Genomic DNA, 19,283 nt, shown 5'->3' with positions numbered 1-19,283 from the left:
CCTCCAACTCGGCTGTTAGAGGTGCGTTGGCCTGCGGGCGGAGGGAAGGACGTGAAAGCGTCTTTAGCCCAAAAGATAAAGGTCTCCGGTTGCGGCTCCTTTCTTCTCAGTCCAATGCGGCAGAGTCAAGGAGTCTCTGTGATCAGCGTCTCCAATGGCCCGGGGAGGGAGCGGAGAGGGGATGAACCACTGGCCAGACACGTACGTAGGGGCGTGGTGCCGTACAACGTTTTTTTTAAATTATTTTTTGAGCTCTGGCGGGGGTAGAACACCGTCCGGGCTCCAGAAACAGCGCATTGAGGCCATCGAAGTGCCTCAAGGGGTTCATCGGCGGGCGGCGCGCTGTTTATCCGACCCACAAACAGAACCAAGAAGTCTCGGTCGGAATCCGTCTTGGGTCCTCTGCTTCCCCGGGAGCTCTCCGCCTTGGGAAGGCCAGCCCGAGGTCACGCATGTGAATTGCACTGCTGCCTTACAGCAAGAAGGTCCTGGGTTCGATTCCCGCCTGGGGCGCTGTTGACACCGTGCTCTGGCGGGTCATCTCCCGATGAGGGGCCTTTCTGTGTGGAGTTTGCTTGTTCTCCCTGCGCTCACATGGGGTTTCCTCCATGTAACATCATTAAGGACCCCCACCCAAAACATGCACAACGTCGTCTGACCAGTGGTGGACATTTGGAACCAGGTCCCCGCATCGTCGAATGCTGCCACTTCTCCTGGCTGCCCCCCCGGAGGAATGACAAGCCAGGATGGGTCAAATGCAGAGGCCTCCATCCAAGTGGGTGTGTGTGTGTGTGTGTGCGTTCATTTCTCATTTCTCTGTGTTCAGAACTGAATCAATTCAGCACTGTTTACCCACAAGCATCAAGACCACATTTGCCCTTTTGGTATGAACCATGACCGCTTGAAATGTGCAACGTATCGGCACGAATCCACGTATCGATTATCTATTTATTTTTTTTGCCGTCGGGCCACTGGACGAGAATTGGGTTCAACCAAAATGAAAAATCCCAGTTCTACTCGGGAGGCGGCATCGGGCAAGGGACCCAAGTGTCGTTTCCATCTTCATCTCCGGTGTTCCTGGTTGGTCAGAAGGATGGAAGAAGATGGTTTAACATCCTGAGATGATGGATCACACAGTTGGCCGCGGTGCACTTTTTTTAAAGCCGGTCCACCGTTCCCCCGAACGATGTGGGTGGAGGTTGCGTCCCTGCGAAGCAGCCGTCCCCCAAACTTGCATTTTTTTTCGCTCCATCCGATTGTCATGAAGCTCCGCACGGTGTCGGTTTAACTGGAGCTCTACACTTCACCGGGTCCCTTCTTGTTGTTGTTGTTGAAATTGTTGAATATCTCATAAGGGAAAATACAGGTCTGGAAGCCCAAAATGAAGATGATTTATCGACCCGGAGGAATATCGGAAATTGGCTCTATTGATCGGCGCTCGGCTGTGTTCCGTATCATTTCCAGGAAGTCATTTCCAGGAAGTCATTTCATTGTTGCTTTTCCCCCGCTGCAGCTTGGCTGGGACAATGGCCTATTTTGTTCGCCGACGCGAGTTTCAGGCAATAAATCATCGTATTTCTGCCTCTATTTTAGGCCGAGGAGCCCAGGTTGAGAAAGTACAATTCCTGGAGGTCTGGCAGGGATCCAGCTGGTTTAATTTACACGGTTATGCCTCTGGGTGGCTGCTAATCAGTCAAATGCAGTTACCCAGGTTGACTCCAAATTCTAACGCCGCCCCAGGACGTTCCGCCTCGTCTTTGCGTTCCCCGTTCCCCTGCAGAATGATGAAATTGAAACGGTGTTTTTGACTCAGCGATTCCAGGCAGAAAGCCCAAATTTAACGGAACTATTGGAAATTGAACACGTCGCTCTGAGCGTGGAGCTTATTTTTCTTAACGGGTCAAACTTGGGGGACGGACACATTCATTCACATACCAGAAAACAGATGAAGGTAAATATTGCTATATTGGATTATGTAATCCTATGTGGGTCAGGGGAATTCAGAGAAAAAGGTTTAATTAGACAAAAATATAGGGTTCAATTAATACCTGATTTGATTAAACCTAATCTCAACTAACTAATCTCAAATATTTCAGTCAAACAAGTTTTTTTTTTTTTCTTCTTACTTGATTCAATTTAACGTGTTGAACAATCATTAGTGACATCGAATGACATTGGCACATTTTAAGCCTAAAGCCTAAAAAAACCTCTGCATATCTTCAATACTTGGTTTCAATTTCCTCAGTTGATCCGAGTTTTAGATGCTACTCTCACTTAGCCTATAATGAGATTTGGAGGATTGTATAATAATTGGTCCCGAAAGTCATTTCTTGGCTGGTCGTGAAAGTCAAGTATCCAGGTGTGTGTCAAATTCAATTTGGGGAACATCTTTGAACCGATCCTTCCGGCGTTTAACTTTCACTTTAAAGGGCCACTAGAGGTTTTTTTTTTTTATTCTACTTATTCAGACGAGAAGGTCGATACCAATTTCGTGTGTGTGTGTCCAGTACGGAGAAGGCAAGCGGCTGCATGCTAACTATCTTAGCACAATGCATGGCTGCAGATGGAATCAACTAGCCCAGCCCTCGGGGGAAAAGTCGGAAAATACGACTACGCGTTGCAGCATCTGAAACGTTGAGTTATTTCAGGGATACGTCCCTTATGGCGGGTAAAGAGGAAAACCAGATCTTGGTTGATTTAACTGTAGCTACATTTGGAACTCTTTTTTAAACACAACACACATGCAGCGCCATCCTCCTGTGAGTGGCGTGGATGGCGCCGTGTGCCGACTGCGACCCCCCACCTAGGAGCATTACCGCCGGAAAAAAACACCACGGACCAAACTGGCAACCCTTCACAAGCCATAGTTGGGCGTCAAAAACGGGCGTCCAGTCTTTGTTTTTTCCTCCGTTAATGAATAATGCAGGTTTCCAGTGTGGCCGCTGCTTTTGAACGGCCGGTTGCCGTCATCAGATGGGTTGATGCATCACGCGTCGGCTTAGCACGGAAGTCAGACCGGTCCATATTTCATATTTTACTGCTGTCGCCAAAAGGCTGAGCATGGCGACGCTCCACCCACGTGTTCCTCCGAGGCAATTTTACACATCATTGGCTCAAAGGCAAAAAAAACAAAACAGATTTATTATGTTTTTGACGCTCTCCGTGGGCCACATGCCAAACGTTTTTGCCGGCGCTAATGCATCATGTGCTTCACTTCTTTCTTTTTCACATTTTGTGTTGGGAAACGATATTGCGATTGGGCGGAACTTCCTTGACGATTTTTGACGGCGCGGCGATGCAAAGGTACACGAACATCCCAAAATTGAAATTTGGCAAGGAGCAAACTAAGTGAGCAGGGAGTGACTCCCGCCTCCCGGGTCGTTGGAGAGATTTTGTTCGCCACGAGCGAATCGTTGGCAAATCGCTCTCCCACGCCGATCCTGGCGCCGCAGCACGCAGCTGCCGATCGGCGTGGGATCAGGTTCCTGAGTGTGTCAAACATAGAGGGTGTTAAACGGTGGTGCCTCCATCCATCCATCCATCCATCCATCCATGCATCCATCTATCGAAAGTTCCATCTCTCTGTTGCGCTGTCGCTCTATTATCTATCTAAAGAGGCATCTGTCAATCTATCACTATCTAAAGTTCCATACATGTCTATTTGTCTCTCTATCTAAAGTTCTATCTGTCTGTCTGTCTGTCTGTCTGTCTGTCTGTCGGTCTAAAGTTATGTCGCTCTATCATCTTTCTAAAGCGGTATCTATCAATCTATCACTCTATCGAAAGTTCTGTTTCTCTCTCTCTCCCTCTCTCTCTCTCTCTCTCTCTCTCTCTCTCTATCTAAAGCTTTATCCTTCTGTTGCTCTGTCGCTCTGTCATTGATCTAAAGTGGTATATATCACTCTATTGCTCCATCTAAAGTTCGTTCTGTCTGTCTGAAGTTCTGTCGCTGTATCATCCATCTAAAGTGCTATCTGTCACTCTATCTGAAGTTGGCTATCCATCGTTCTACCATTCTACCGGTGTCCATCGCTCCATCTAAAGTTCTTCCCGTCTGTCTATGGCTCTATCTATCTCAAGTTTTATCTATTTGCCGCTCCATCGCTCTGACGCTCTGTCTGACGCTCTGTCTGTCGCTCTATCCGTCTCAAGTTCTCTTTGTCACTCCATCGCTCTCTCCATCGCCACTCTCTGCAGTAGCTCCTGCTCCAGGTGTCAAACAGTATGTTTTATTTTGCTTCCTCTTTGCGCTCCGTTCCTCCTCCTCCTCCCCCCCCGTTCCTTCGGAGCGTGGTGGAGGTGTTCGGTGGAGCGTAGCCATCAGCTGCTGCCCTCCGTCTAATTGGGAACTGCCGCTCAACGTGGTTTGAAGGTGAGTTCAGAAAACCACTCATGCAGGGCGGGGAGGATTATTATTTAATTTTTTCATATTTAATATTTTATACACCCCAGTGCTTCTTTGGGGGGGAAATAAATAAATAGATAGATAGATAGATAGATAATAAAATAAAGAAATAAACACATACACACTGTGTGTGTGTGTGTGTGTGTGTGTGTGTGTGTGTGTGTGTGTGTGTGTGTGTGTGTGTGTGTGTGTGTGTGTGTGTGTGTGTGTGTGTGTGTGTGTGTGTGTGTGTGTGTGTATATATATATATATATATATATATATATATATATATATATATATATATATATATATGTATGTATATATATATATATATATATATATATATATATAAACACACATTGTATATATAGTATATTCCTATGTGTAACTTCCTTCCAGGTCTTATAGCTCCATTATTTCCATTATGATTAGATCCTTATTTCATCTTCCAATAAAGTGAAAAAATAAAAATTGAAAAATATTCTAAATACAATAGCTATGAACAATAAAAATAAAGCCTAAACAAGAACAATTTGGCAATATACAATAAGCCTAAATGAACAAGAAACAATGAAAATAAAATAAACAAGACCAAGATGTATCATGAATCAAGTAAAAAAAAAATGGACATGGTCTCGCTTCGAGAGGCATCGGTTGTAGGAGTACATGAGGGTCAATCAGTAAAAAAAAAATATATATATATATATATATTTACAGTCAGAAATACCTTCCTTTATTTGCACAACATGCATAATGTGCTCTATGCACCAAATAGTGATGAATTTCAACAAAAGGATGTGGCAGGAAGGATGCAAGTATTGACTGGGTTTAAATATGAATGAGTGCAGTGAAATGGACACGGCTTAATTGAACTTCTGACAGTGTTTTTACCATATATCCTATTTTAAAACATGTCAATATTGCACCGCAGCGCATCGAACTCGGTACCGGACGCCAATATACAGCGTGCATGCCGAGCGTCTGGTTGTGTCTTTAGAAAGACAAACGTCTCAGATGACATGCATCCCAGCAGCATTGTCCCACCGTGTGGCCTCCACATCTGCTCTTTGTCTCCAGAAAGTTTCATCAGGGATGGTGGAGGTTCTGGAAGCCAGGCCTCGTCGTAATACCGCTGCAGAGCCCCAGAGTGCGGGACTCCAACAAAAAAAACCCCAAAACTGCACCAGGAAGCTTTGATGTGTAGATGTGATCTCTGACGAAGGGAGTGAAAATCAAAGGAGTGAATGCGGGAGCAGTGTGGGGAGAGCCAACGTGTTATTATAGGTTATTGATTTGATGCGGCGTGGCTCCAAACCCAAGCCGCCCGCTGTATTTCTTGAAATGTGCTGTTGTTTTTCCAACGCGGCAACATTACTCGGTGTGTAATGAGCCCTGCTTCTGTATCAAATTATGACCGTTTCAGTAAACATCCCAAAAGCCGGCCGTACGCCTAATCTGACAAATGACAGCGACGCACCGGAAGGCTCATTCATTTCTTTAGGAAAGGGGGGTTCTGCATGGGATAAGCTCCGAAATTAATCCAGCCCGAAATGCATCGACACTTTTCAACTCTTGCGCCAAATTTTGGATACAGTGCTACAACCAAAAGCCATTGTTTTTATTGGAACTTGGCTCAAAACTAAGTAAATAACTTGCAACGATGCTCCTATTAGCGTTAATGTCCGCTGTGACCGTAGACTATGACTAAATCTCTTTTTATATTAATGAGTTGTGTCTATTTTTTAATTGGAATTTGTGGAAAACCTTAATCGTCTGAGCCGAGCAAACTGCGCTCCTTTTTTTCCCCCGACGTCTTTTGTGATAGAAACCAGACACGTGCACTATGACGACGGCCACAAGGAGGGGCGCGGTGTTCCGACAGTCGGACCGTTTCCCGGTTCAGTGTAAAGCCGGCATTGTGCTAAGGACTCGACTCAAAATCCAAACGGATCGTTGGTGGCGTCATGAGATGACGCGTCCGAATAGGGAGTCATAAAAAGGAAAAGCTTTTAGAGAGAGGTGAATTTGGGGGTCGCTGATGGAAGCACTGGCCGCTGGAAGGCTGCACCTGGGCCTTTCAGCGGCCAGCACTGGGTCGAGCCAGGAGGAGCTCTGGGCCATCTGTTCCTCTGAATCAGCAGAATGGAGCCACTCTGCTCAGCTCCATTTCCCATTTGAATTCCCCGGTACCGTGTGTCCTCGGATCAGAGTCCAGTGTTGATTTCACTGACGAAAAATGTCGCCGGGAAAAATCTGTCAACAAACCTCCCCCCGAACGTGGATCTTTGAAAAGTAAAACTGTGGCTATATATATTTTGGATTTTGTTGGCATGAAGAAATTCGACTACAATGGACATTCAAATTCGATGAATGTTTTTTCTTTTTTTTTTTCTCCAATCCTCCATTTAATCCATCGATTTAACCCTCTTCCCAGTCGGAACATGTGGGTGGAGCATGTGGGGCGGAGCATGTGGCGGTGGAGTCTGCGCCGCGCCCTCAGGGGGAAAATGCCGCTCCCGTGCGTATTTAGTTTTTTCACAAATCTACATTCGCTGCATTTATCTCCTTGTCTTCGTTATCTTACACCTGATTCACATTTAACGGCACATTCCCGTACTCTGTTGTAAGAGACATTTTCGTAAAATACAAAAATACATAAATAAAATAAATAAAATGCTTAAATAATACAATATATAATATCAAAATAATATTGAGTGTGGCTTAAAAGTATCCAATCTTATTAAAGGCAATTTTTGTGGATTTTGAGTACGTTTTTGTCATGTCCATGGCCAAAACCTTTATAAAATCGTTATATACACGTATATAAAAAAATGTGTATATATACGTATATTAAAAAAAATCAGTTTGTAAATGTAAATAAATAAAAAAATCTGTTTATATACATATCTTTAAAAACATCTGTTTATATACATATCTTTAAAAACATCTGTTTATATACATATCTTTAAAAACATCTGTTTATTTACATATCTTTAAAAACATCTGTTTGTATACATATCTTTAAAAACATCTGTTTATATACATATCTTTAAAGTTCAAAGTGTACTTTATTGTCAATCGGATCAAAATTGCGTTTCCCCATACTCCAAATGTGCAAGTAATATTTGTAACACACCACATATAACATGAAAGTGCAAAAAGACAACAACAATAGACACATCTGTAAAAACATCTGTTTATATACAGAAATAAAAAATAAAATGTCGAAAGAAAACAATACAATTCCAAAGCAGAGTGTTCCTGGAGGACAGGACTTAAACAGTATGTGGTTGTAAGAAGGACCATGAAATCTGACAAGAACTAAGGAGGCTGAAAGTGACTGTGTATAAAAAGAAAAGCACGCCCAAAGACTTAAAGACTAAAGGTAAAATACTTCCAATATGAAGAGTGGATCAGAGTGCAGTGCCGTCACGCGGGCGGTGGACTTGGAGAGGACATCAGGGCCCCTTTTGTTTATCGGAAACTTGGTTAAATTTGGAAGCGGTGCGGCTCGGGTGAGATTTGACAGAGCTGCACACGTGTTGACATTACAAGTCTGCGTGCGTTCCCACAGGTCAGATGTATATTTTAATGCCCCACACACACTGCATCGCTAATGGGGCCTGCGAGTGTTAGTGTTTCAAACACTCTCCCATCCCATTGTTTCATTATTTTTTTGGATTTGATTTTTTGTCATTTATTTTTAGTTCATGATTTCATTTATTTTCATTATTGTATTTTAGTTAGTTTTATTTATGAATCTATTGATTTTACATAATTCTGGGGTGTGTTTACCAAAATGTCTCCGTCAACATGGTTTAAGTGTATTTATATTTATGTGTTACAGTACCATTGTTTTTATATCGATTTTTTTTCCCAAAAAAGAAAAGAAAACAAAAAAAAAACCACCAAAACAACCCCAGAATATTGGACTCGTTACATAATGGAAAGCAAAGGCAAAGCCTCCCCGTTGGAGCAGTCACAGTAACGTTCACTATCTTCTCAGAATAAAAATAAAAACCAGTGTCATTCAAGTGAGATTATTTTTTTTTTCTTTAAAGCACCTGTCTTTGGTTTTTGTTTTTTGGTTCTTCCCCCAAAAACATTACACACCATATGGACCCCTCTGCACGCCCAGCGACCAACGCAAGAGACCGGTGCCAAAATAATGGTCACAGATCTTGACAAAAAAAACCATTGGAATCGAGTTACTGGATCTACTTTTAGTCTTAACTCCAAATGCACACCTTCATCTCTCAATTCTATGTCGAGAAAACCAAAAAGGGTTTAACCAGCAGTTTCATAAAGTTATTTTATTTCAGTGGATTTAATTGTTTGAGCTTTGAATCCTTGATCAATACCGGCAGAAGTACTCACCGAGTACCTTGTTCCATCCTGTGCATCTGGGGGAACAGCATCTTTTAAGCAGCCACTCAATGAACGAGTACATTTTCCAATGGTGTGCTATTAAAATTCTAACAGCGAAGGCATTTGGGGTGGACTCTGTGACTTTGGAATACTCGATTCTGATTGGTCGATCGGGGCGCTCGGCGCTCAGTTATTTCTGAATAACGGCCTCTGTTCTGCTACTAACGAGCGTTGTCACGGGCAACCGCATCTCCGTCTGGATTCCCGTTCCTTGTGTCGACCCAGTACGTGCTATGGTGACATTAACTGGTGGCGCCGCCTTGTGACGCTACAAGGACACTGCAGTGGAAGACATGAAGCGAGGAATGAGGACGTGCCCAATTTCACATGAATAACAGTAAATAACTGTTTGTTTGTTTTTTGTAGCTGAGTAGTTTGCGACGTTATTGTGGAACTATTCTGCTCAGCCGAAGCTCACTAGTAACAGGCGTACTAGTTATAGAAAAAAATTCAAATAGATATTCCATCGCCATGTATTAAATAAACTATTAAGGAGCTGTGTGATGATGAGCGGGATAACGTGCAGCCAGCCGCTCGTTATCACAAAATAACCACTTCGCGGCGATACCCGAGGCCCCCGATCACATTGCAGGCGGTTATTTGGCGATAACCGCCGGCTGGCTGCACGTCACCGTCTTTTTCCCGTAACGGTCACGGGTGAAAAGGTGCCGGAGCGCTGAGGAGAGCAGCGGTAGCCACTTACTTTCCACCCTTTGATTTTACGTCGTCATCAGAAGATTCAAACTAACTAAGACGAAAAAATGATCCCAGCACCGATGGGCGCCGCCACGAGGAGCAGTTAAGGGGTTAAGGTGCCCCCGCTCGAGGACGCCGCGGCGCGCCGCCGGGAGGAGCCGGGGATCGAGCCGGCAGCCTTGGGATTGCCGGACGACCCGATCCGGCTACCCTGTGCTGCTGCCACGCCGACGGGGCGCGCTGACGGCGAGATGGGCGGCGATGACGTCAGCGCGATTTGAGCCCCTCACCTCTGACCCCCCCCATCGGTCTCTCTCTCTTCCTCCCTCTCTTCATCGCCTCTCCCTTCCTCCCCGTCTCACAGTGTCATCCCATTAGCTCCGTCCGTCACTGTCGCCCGGCGCTTCACAACTCTCTTCGGCTCCGTAATCGGCTGTCAGCGCTGATTCATGGACGCGGGTGCCCCCTCCTTCCCCTCCCCTCTCTCCCTCTCTCCCTCTCTCCCTCTCTCCTCTCTCGCTCTCTCTTACTGTACATCCCTGTCGCCAACCCCCCCCCCCCGGTTCCGATCAGGCCACGCCTCCATGGAAACCGTCACCGAGCGTAAAACATCCACAGATGGTGTCGAGCGGAGCCAGCGGCAGCCTCGCGGCCGGATCCAGCGCGGGGCGAGAGCGCGGCGCTGTCTCGTTGCTCCCGTGCACGTGAGCGCGCGTGCACGTGCACGTGAGCGCGCGTGCACGTGCACGTGCGCGCGCGGATGGAAGAGAGAGAAGAAGAGGAGACGAGTTGGGGGAGAAAGTGTCAGAGAGGGGTAGAGTTGCAGGAGGAGAGGGGCGCGCGGGGGAAAAAAAAACAAAAAAAAGAAAGTCGAGCAACCTGACGGCCGGTGAAGGCAATCTCCACCAGCCGACGGAGGTGGAGGAGCGCACTGAACAGACCCACGCGCCCGTTTCCAGCGACGCGCACGCCCGCCTCTGCTCACGCCGAACCCACGGAACCCGGGGTCAGCGGCCCGGAGGAGGAGGTACGGCCCGTTGGATTTTCCGCCTTTTCTTTTTCCCGCCGCCGCACGTGGAGCGGATTCCTCTGCCGACGGAGCTCCAGGGACTTTTCCTTCTCCCCGGGCGACTTCGGCCGAGCGTCCCAGAGCCGAGATGAGCTGCAGGAAGAGGTGCAAGCGGGAGATCTTCAAGTTCGCCCAGTACCTGTTCAGGCTGGTCACCGGGACCCTCAACAACGGTAAGGCGAGCCCCGCCGGGTTCCGGGTTCCCCGGGGACCTGCGGAGCCCTCTCCCTTCTTCCCTCCTGTCCGGGTCCCGCGCGGAGGGCGGGTTTCATTTTTTGGGTTTGTTTATTTATTTATTTATTTATTTTCCTACGTGGTATCTGGTTTCTCCCTCCTTGCATCATCTCGGTTTGAGCCAAACTTCCCCTCTGATCTGATCCGTCGGCCCACTTCCCTGGAGGCGGCGTCGGAATTGGGGGGGTCGAGGCGCGCGGCGGCCCCCCGGTCGGGGGCCGCACCGCATCCACTTCATACATTACATCCTCGTTTTATCTTGGTTGTTTCGCAGTCGGCTTGAAACCATACACCCAACATCCAAGCGTGTGTGTGTGTCCGTGTGTCTGTGTATGTGTGTATGTGTGTGCGTGTGCGTGTGTGTGTGTGTGTGTGTGTGTGTGTGTGTGTGTGCGTGTGTGTGTGTATGTGTGTGCGTGTGTGTGTGTGTGTGTGTCTGTCTGTCCTAATAGTTTGCGCCTGAAGGCAGGAAAAAAACCACGATGTGCCGGGTTCCACTGGAGAAACAGCAATTAACCGCCCTCACCCAGGGCTGAACTGACAGGACGTGCTTGTGCTCTTCAACTTTTATGCCTGGAGTCCTCCAGCATCGAACCACGCCGCCGGGTTCCGCTCTCGTACGTCGGTTCGGGACAAAAGAAAAGTACTTGTGAGAAGTTGATTGGTTTTGAGGTCGTCCTCCGTCGTGAGAGCTTCCCCGTCCCAAACGTGGGGGCTGGCGCCAAGGGAGGGAGGGCGACCGGCGAAAACAAACAAACCAAAAAGGAAAACCCTTTAAAATCATCAAATCGGCTCTTTTCCAAAGCTGTTCTACGGCAAAAGCTGTCTCCCCGGGCCTCGTGTTGCCGGTGGGGCCTCATCGGCCCCCCTGCCCGCACACACTCCCGAGTCCTTGAATAATGATAAGAACGGCAGTGAATCGATGGTTTCTCACGGGATCAAGCCCCTGGATCATATCAGATGAGCAGATTTAACAGTTGCTCAAAGGCGGCATCCAGCGCGGCGCAGCGGAGCGCAGCAGATGCCGCATTGTTCTTGAGTGTATTATTTACAATGCACCAACGTGTCTTCCTGGAGAGGACGCAGGGGGATTTGGAGACGCCCCCCCCCCCCCCCCCCCCCGGGGTGGAATCGAGTCGTGACGGCCAACACGCCGATGGTTTTTGCCGAGCACCTGGGCACCTGAGCACCTGGGCACCTGGGCACCTGGGCACCTGTCTCCCGTGTCGCAGTTTGTTTGTTTTTCCCGGATGAAATCAACGAGACGGGATGCCCGACCAGGGCCCTTGGCAATTCTAACCGTGTCCTACTTCCCGCAACTTCCCGCCGACCTTGGAGAGGGCGGGAAAACGAGGCGGAGGCGGGGGGTGAGGGCAGGGCAGGGTGGAGGTTTGCGCTCTGGCCAAGAGGAGGGTTTTTTTTGTTGTTTTTTTTTTAGAAGGTGAATCGATTGTCCCACCCTTTGCAATCATCCCAATTATTTTGGCCTCTGGAGGAGGATGCTTTGAGAGCTTTGAGCGATGGCTGCCGGTTTCCATGGTAACCAACAGGTGATGACGGGCCACTTTGTGGGTTTTCAACTGTCCGTCATTTCTTACAACCTCTAGAATTTTGCATTTTTGTTCTACCCCGTTAGAGAGTTTTGTTTTTCCCGAATTGTTGCTCTAACTATTAATGATGGAGAACTGTGGCGAAAACAGACAATTCATTTGCCTGTGGACCAAGCCCCAAATCCCTGTTTGTGAGTCAAGGGAAAGAAAAAAGAAGCCGTTTCTCTTTAACGGCAGTATTTGCTGAATGTCACCGTGACGGTTCCGCAGAGATTTTCCTCATTTCCGTCTTGCCACGACCGCTTTCGGAAGAAAGTGTGGCCGTGGTGAAGGCTGCCGTTTTAATTGGCCGTGTTCTACTTCAACAGACCAAATATAAATGAAGACTAACTGCATTTTTAATAGTACAATGCCGTCGATGATACAATAATATATGAGCGTCTCCCAGTCTGTTTGATTCAACATCCATAACGGCTCCACACCACATTCCATCTTAGGTTGTTTGTTGCTCTGGGTACACACACACACACACACACACACACACACACACACACACACACACACACACACACACACACACACACACACACACACACACACACACACACACACACACACACACACACACACACACACACACGCGCGCGCGCGCACCCATGCACACCCCCAGCAGATCCATCATCTAGCTTTCATCTCCCTCCGCAGAAGTTCCATTGTCGTCAGTCCAACAAATACATTGGGAAATATGGTTTGATAGCCAGTTATGCTGCCAAATCATGAATCATGAATAATTATGCATCCAAATGTGATTTCCCTCTCGAGTAGATCCAATTTGCTTCCCTTGGCCGCAGCCCATTAAGATATCCCTACGCAGGCTGTAAATGAATGTAAATGTCATCTGACCGGCAGAATGCGTGCCTGGCCGCCGCGTCTGCTTGACCACGGAAATAGGACGGTGGATGGATTGGGAGGGGGTGGCGTTAGCAAGGCGTGGCATTTTAATTGAGGTGTCCGTTGTCCCTGAACGGGCCCACGCTGGACGCCTCATCCATCGTTGGTTTTTCTCAGGTTGGTTGTGTATTTTCTATGATATTACATAATGCTGCATGAAGGGCCTTTTTGTATATGGCCTTTTGACCATTTTGACCAGAGCATTTTGACCATTTGACCATGGCCTCTTGATCCTGGCCTTTTGAACATTTTGGCCATGGCCTTTTGACCATAGCATTTTCACCACAGCCTTTCGGCCATTTTGGCTCTGGGCGTGGCCAAAATGGTCAAACGCTTATCTGTGAGGCCATGAGCATTTCGGAAAAGCTACGCCGAGCTCTTTTGAAGGTCCGCCCGGGCTGTACATAGCCGTGGGTCGTTTCAATTCCCACACGTCAATATTCCTTCCTTCCGCTTGAGCTGTTACACGGAAGCCATTGTCGGGCGGGTAAGTCTCCATCGAGTGTCGTAATTCATTTATCGATCCGGGCGACACCCGTCCTCCCGGCTCAGCGCTTGACGAGCCGTACAGTGAGATACAGTCGTCCACCGCCGGCTCGCATTTGTATTCGTGTTACCGCGCGGGCGCCGCCGCTTGGCCTTGGCGTTTCTGCTTCTGCTGTGCTCTGGCATTGCAGGGAACATGAAGGGGAAGGGAGGGAAACAAATCAAGTGTCGCGCGGGCTCCCAGGGTCAGCACCGTCAGCACTTCTTCAGTATGTATTAAACTGCGGAGGTTTCTCCTCCCCCTGAGAACCTTCACATCTCGTGCCAGCGGTGCTCAAAGTACCGCGGGGGAGGGGTTGGCGTTCCCGTCTGGTTCCATCCGGACAAGTGGGATGCTTGATGCGGCCGGCGTTCAAGCGACGGGATTTCAACGACGATCCGTCATCGGTAGCTCTCCCCCACCCCAGATACCCCTCCACGCTCCCGCGCTCCATTGCTCGTGGCTCCTGACTCGTACTCTCTGAGTCTTCTCTCTGAATTCCGCGCTTCATTTCCTGCGTGCGGGAAGACGGCGGCCGCCGTCCGACCCTCGGCCCAGCGGATATATATCAATACGGTATAGACGCGGTGATGTGAGCCGAGACGGGGTGGGAAGGATCGGGGGGCGATTCGGGATTTCGTGATATTGCGATACAGTCACACGTCGTCTTCAGAGGCCGCTTCTCTCGCCGTCCTAACCCACGTCCACGTCACCAGCTGGGTTTCTCGTGATGAAATGACCTGTTGGTTTAAAGCTTTCACATTTTTGGAAGCGCTGCGATAGTCTGGGTCAGTCGTCCCAAATATGGTGAAAGGGAACCCGCTCCGTTATGCTTTTCCTTGTTTCCTCCCATATATGTGAGGCTGTAATGTGGGATGTTGAGATCAGACGTGGCCAAAGTGTCGAATGAAGAGTTGAACCAACGACAGAGGAGCCGCTGTGAAGGAAGCGCTCTGAACGCTCGGAACGTTTTTTTTTTCTCCTCTCTGCACAAGCTCCGAGCCTGGAGCACGGCAAACGAAGTCGAAACAAACTTTTAAATGAGGCCTTGAAGGTTCGGCAAACAGGTTTTGGTGGCATAAGGTGTAATCGGTGAAAGTTACAGGGCAAAATACGACAAAAGCGGGAAGCCATCGAACCCCACCGGCTCCCAGACCCGGGGCCTCAGCGGGGGGGGGCTCCTCAGACCCAAAAAAACAGCCCGTTTAGGAACAGGATGGTTTAGAGGCATGTTAGAATGGCTAGAATGCATAATCGGAGTGGTATTTTCAGCAGAAAAAAAGCTTGGAAGACATCAGAGACCGATATGAATGTAAAATGGAGCATAATAAGTCTCCTTTAAAAATCATGGTATAGGCCAAAAATATTGTCTTTTTTTTTTTTTCCCCCAATATTGCCCAGGACCTGGACATTGACCTCTCTACCAATCTCCCAAATCCCTCCCAGAATGATGTGAATGTACACATTTTTCCCCAAATGTTTCCTCAGGTGAACTCTTCTTCTCCTCTTCGGTCCACGGAGCCGTTTGGAAGCTTCCATTGATTTCAAGTAATTTGATTTAGCATGTCGGTTAAAATCTCTTTAACGTCCGAGGGGATAAATATTTCCTTCGCCCCCTTATGGAACAATTCTAAATGACCTCACCGCCTCGTAGCTCTTCAGTTATTCTCCGCATATCGCAGATATATCACTTTTATTGGAGCTTGTAATGAGCATAAGCTGCCTGCAGGCAGAGATTACGCTTTCCTAAATTGATGGCCATACTTGTCTGAAAGTGTCCATATTATAAAAAAAAGGGTCACATACAACTGATTTATTACTGTTTACCCTTGGGAGTTATGACTTGTGATGATTTATGATCACTTATTACACGGCTCGATTCGGATTGGTCGATAGCGGCAATCAGCGGTCAGTCGTTTCTGATTGTTAATAATAACGTTTGTGCAGCCGGTGGGTCATTATCGCGAAACAACCCCCTTCAGAGCGATGCGAGACCCTCATCAGACCAAGACAACTCAGCCGCAGCTCTTGTCTTTGAAGGGAACGTATCCCGTGCATAAAATATCCTTTTGCATAATCTGTACATTTTTGAATCTATGACCATTTTTGTTTTTCTTTGGCCTATTTTCTGCGAATATTTGTCCATTCTTTTCTACATTGTGATGTTCTTGTGCTACTTTTTCAGACTGTTAATCTCTTTATGCTAATTGTCTGTTCAGCGACGCACCTTTACCATGACAAATTCCTCATTTGTGAAAATCCGGCAAAATAAACCGTTTCTGAATCTCACTCTCGTCGCCCTGTCGGGGTTATTTTAGGATAATGACCGGTTGGCTGCACATTATTATAAGTGCTAACAAACTTCAACTGAAATTCCATCACTCCTAAGTGTGGTGTTTCTTTTGACGGTGTTGTTTTGCCGGTGAAACCGGAGTCATGTGCCGCAGGACTTTCGGTAGCTCCTCCTCGGTGTCAACTGGTGTGCGCGCACGGCCCCGGGGCCCGGCCCCGTGACGTCCGCCTTTGTTTCCCTGTCCCTGGTGCCCTGATGGCTATTAGCAGGTCATGTTCCACCTGTTCAGCCTCAAAGCACATAATCCCTGACCAAACACTGAATGTTTGATACCCAGAGGCACCGACTGGCACAGGGTTTTCCCCTGTGCCAGTTAGGCACTGAGGATGAGAGACTCGCAAACGATTCGGGCAAAGCGAACAAATCTTTTAAATGACCAGGGAGTTTAGAGTCACTCCGGCAAAATAGTGCATCTTTGAACTCTAAATGACCTTAATTGAAGGCCGAGGCATTTAGAGTAATTCATATTGAATGTTTCAGATTTACACGTTCACACTCCACCAAAATGACGGATTCTGAGGTTCACACTTTGCATATTCTGCCAAAATAAACATTTTTAAAGGGAATTTGACGAAAAGATTTTCTGGCATCACGACTCACAAATAACATTCGTCATTTGGAAATCAATACCCATTTGCACTTAGATGTCGCCGCTGTGCCGACGTTTTGGGAAAAAGTTTGGAGCGTGACCTGGTTAAGTCGCACCACGGGGATGCTGTTAAGACCGTAGCGTAATAAACGAGTCACAATTTGACAATGCGAGTGAGCCTCATCAAGCTGCTATACCAGTTATTATGAGCTTCTTTGTTTAAACATATGCTATTCAAATGTTAACCTGAACTTTAATCCAAAAAAGTGACCCTGATGGTGATATCAAGATGATAATTTATAATATGCCAAACAGTTAATTAAGGGTTAATAAATCAACTGCCATCGCTTTTCATATATTTTACTCGTGGTCATTCTGTGCTGCTGCGAAGTAGTCAAGGGGCAGTTACTGAAAGGACGTTTAAAATGATTCTGGACCATTAGTCATAATGGTTTATCGAAAATGAAATTTAAATTATACCTGAAAAATACGAGCACCGACATCCATTCAGCCGCTGTGGTACGGACAATGATGACAAAACAAAAAATGATAAAATTATAGCGGCCGGAGCAGCGCATCGCATTACTTATTTAGGATTTTCCGGTTGAGCTCCCGCGGTTAATGTAATGTTATTGCACTTTCGTATCCACATAAAGTCAACAGAAAGTGACTGGGTCCTTAAATTGGACCCAAAGCATTTTTCTTCTTTCTCTTTTATCAGCAGTCGCTTAAGAGCTGTGGTATAAAATCCCAGCCGCTGTCTCCGCGTATTCCGCTGTGTTCACGGTGTTTTGGCCGAAGCTCTCCTCCCTTGATATTTTGCAAAATCCCGCCGACGACAGATGGCCGACCGCTCAACAACAATCGCTGCATCTGTGTTATTACCTGAGCGGCATCTGTTTACATTGTGAGGAAGAAGCCGTAAAACAGCATCTGCCGTGACGTGTCAGTTTAAATGACAGAAACTGAACCTACCAAACGTCTAGTTTGGTGTTATCGGTGAATGGCAAATATAAAAAGTCAGTGAGTGCCGGGGAAGGCTTTGGATGGCAGACAATAATATTGGCTTATTATGATGAAATTTGAATCAGGTTTTTTTTTTTGGGGGGGGGTTCTTCCACATACAAGGTTTTGTTTCTGTAAAAATAATAAAAAAAATAATAATAATTAAGCAAAATTATTTTTTCATTGAAAACATTTTGGTCAGAAGGCAAGACGAGTGGATCTGTAAAACACATCTTACACAAAGCGCGATTCAAAGGCTATTGAATAAGACAAAATAAATAAAATATTTTGTTTTTTTAATGATAAAATAACAAAACCTCATTAAAATGTGATGCTGGGAGGATCATGGACATTAAGCCTGGATTCCATTGTTTTAAGCCTGGCTTACTGGTCTTGAGCCGGGATTTAAGAGGTTTGTGCGTTTTTGTGCCTGGCTGCAAGCGTCTTGAGTCTGGATTTACAAGTTGTGAGCCCGGTCTTCAGCCTGCATTTAGGTGTTTTGAGTGTGCACTTAAGCATCTTGAGCCTGGATTTAAGGGTTTTGAGCTTGGATTTACGTGTTGTGAACCTGGACTTAAGCATCTTGAGGCTGGATTCAGACATTTTAAACCTGGACGAAAACATGTCGAGCCTGGATTAAAAACAAAAAAGTGCCTGGATTTAAGGGCTTTGAGCCTGGTCTTCAGCCTGGATTTAGGTATTTTGAGCACGCATTTAAGCATGTTGAGCCTGGATTTAAGGGTTTTGAGCCTGGATTTAAGGGTTTTGAGCTTGGATTTAGGTGTTGTGAACCTGGACTTAAGCATCTTGAGGCTGCATTTAGATATTTTTAACCTGGACGAAAACATGTCGAGCCTGGATTAAAAAGTTTTGAGCCTGGATTAAAAAAACAATGTGCCTGGTTTTAAGGGCTGTGAGCCTGGATTTAAGGGCTTTGAGCCTGGTCTTCAGCCTGGATTTAGGTCTTTTGAGCGTTCATTTAAGCATCTTGAGCCTGGATTTAAAGGATTTTGTGCCTGGTTTTAAGACTTGATTTTGGCGGTTTGAGTCTGTATTCAAGTGTGTTGAGCGTCTGAGATCTTTGGACATTTGTTCCAACAACTGGCCGCATTATGGTATGGCGGTATAGTAGGACAGTGTTAGTATGGAGGGTAATTATTCCACCTCCTCCCCAGGTGAGCGCTGTTTTTACTCCTCGCCTCCCGTGTGTCCCTGAAACCTTCGCTAACCTCCTTTCCAACCATTCAGGGAAGGACATTTCACATATCCTTTTGTCCTAGTTTTCGCTCCGGAGGAGGAAAGTAAGAGAGAAAAAGGCAGTTGAGCGACATCCTTTTTACTTGGTTATTTCTTTTTATCATTACCTTTTCTTATATTTATTATTACAATGGGGATGAGTTCTGAGGACTCTGTTTCTGGCACCGTTAAATTAGAAAATACAAATGATTCATCCGACCAGTCGGACAGAAAGACCAACAGATAGACAGACTGACCA

At 46.7% G+C, this 19,283-nt stretch overlaps 1 protein-coding gene across 1 annotated transcript in view; it reads left to right on the top strand.

Annotated features, from left to right (window-relative positions):
* Positions 1-10,668: 10,668 nt before the first annotated feature.
* The window catches only part of kcnip4a (potassium voltage-gated channel interacting protein 4a), a gene marked incomplete at its 5' end in the record, with an annotated part of 112,034 nt that continues 103,419 nt past the window's right edge, over positions 10,669-19,283 (top strand). Inside the window, one exon of the mRNA XM_080023728.1 lies at positions 10,669-10,753. Coding sequence (XP_079879854.1) covers positions 10,669-10,753 — 85 coding nt within the window. The remainder of the gene's footprint in view (positions 10,754-19,283) is intronic.

The sequence above is a fragment of the Zeus faber genome, assembly GCF_960531495.2.
Source record: "Zeus faber genome assembly, chromosome: 22".
NCBI lineage: Eukaryota > Metazoa > Chordata > Actinopteri > Zeiformes > Zeidae > Zeus > Zeus faber.
This window is presented reverse-complemented; position numbering and strand designations above follow the sequence as displayed.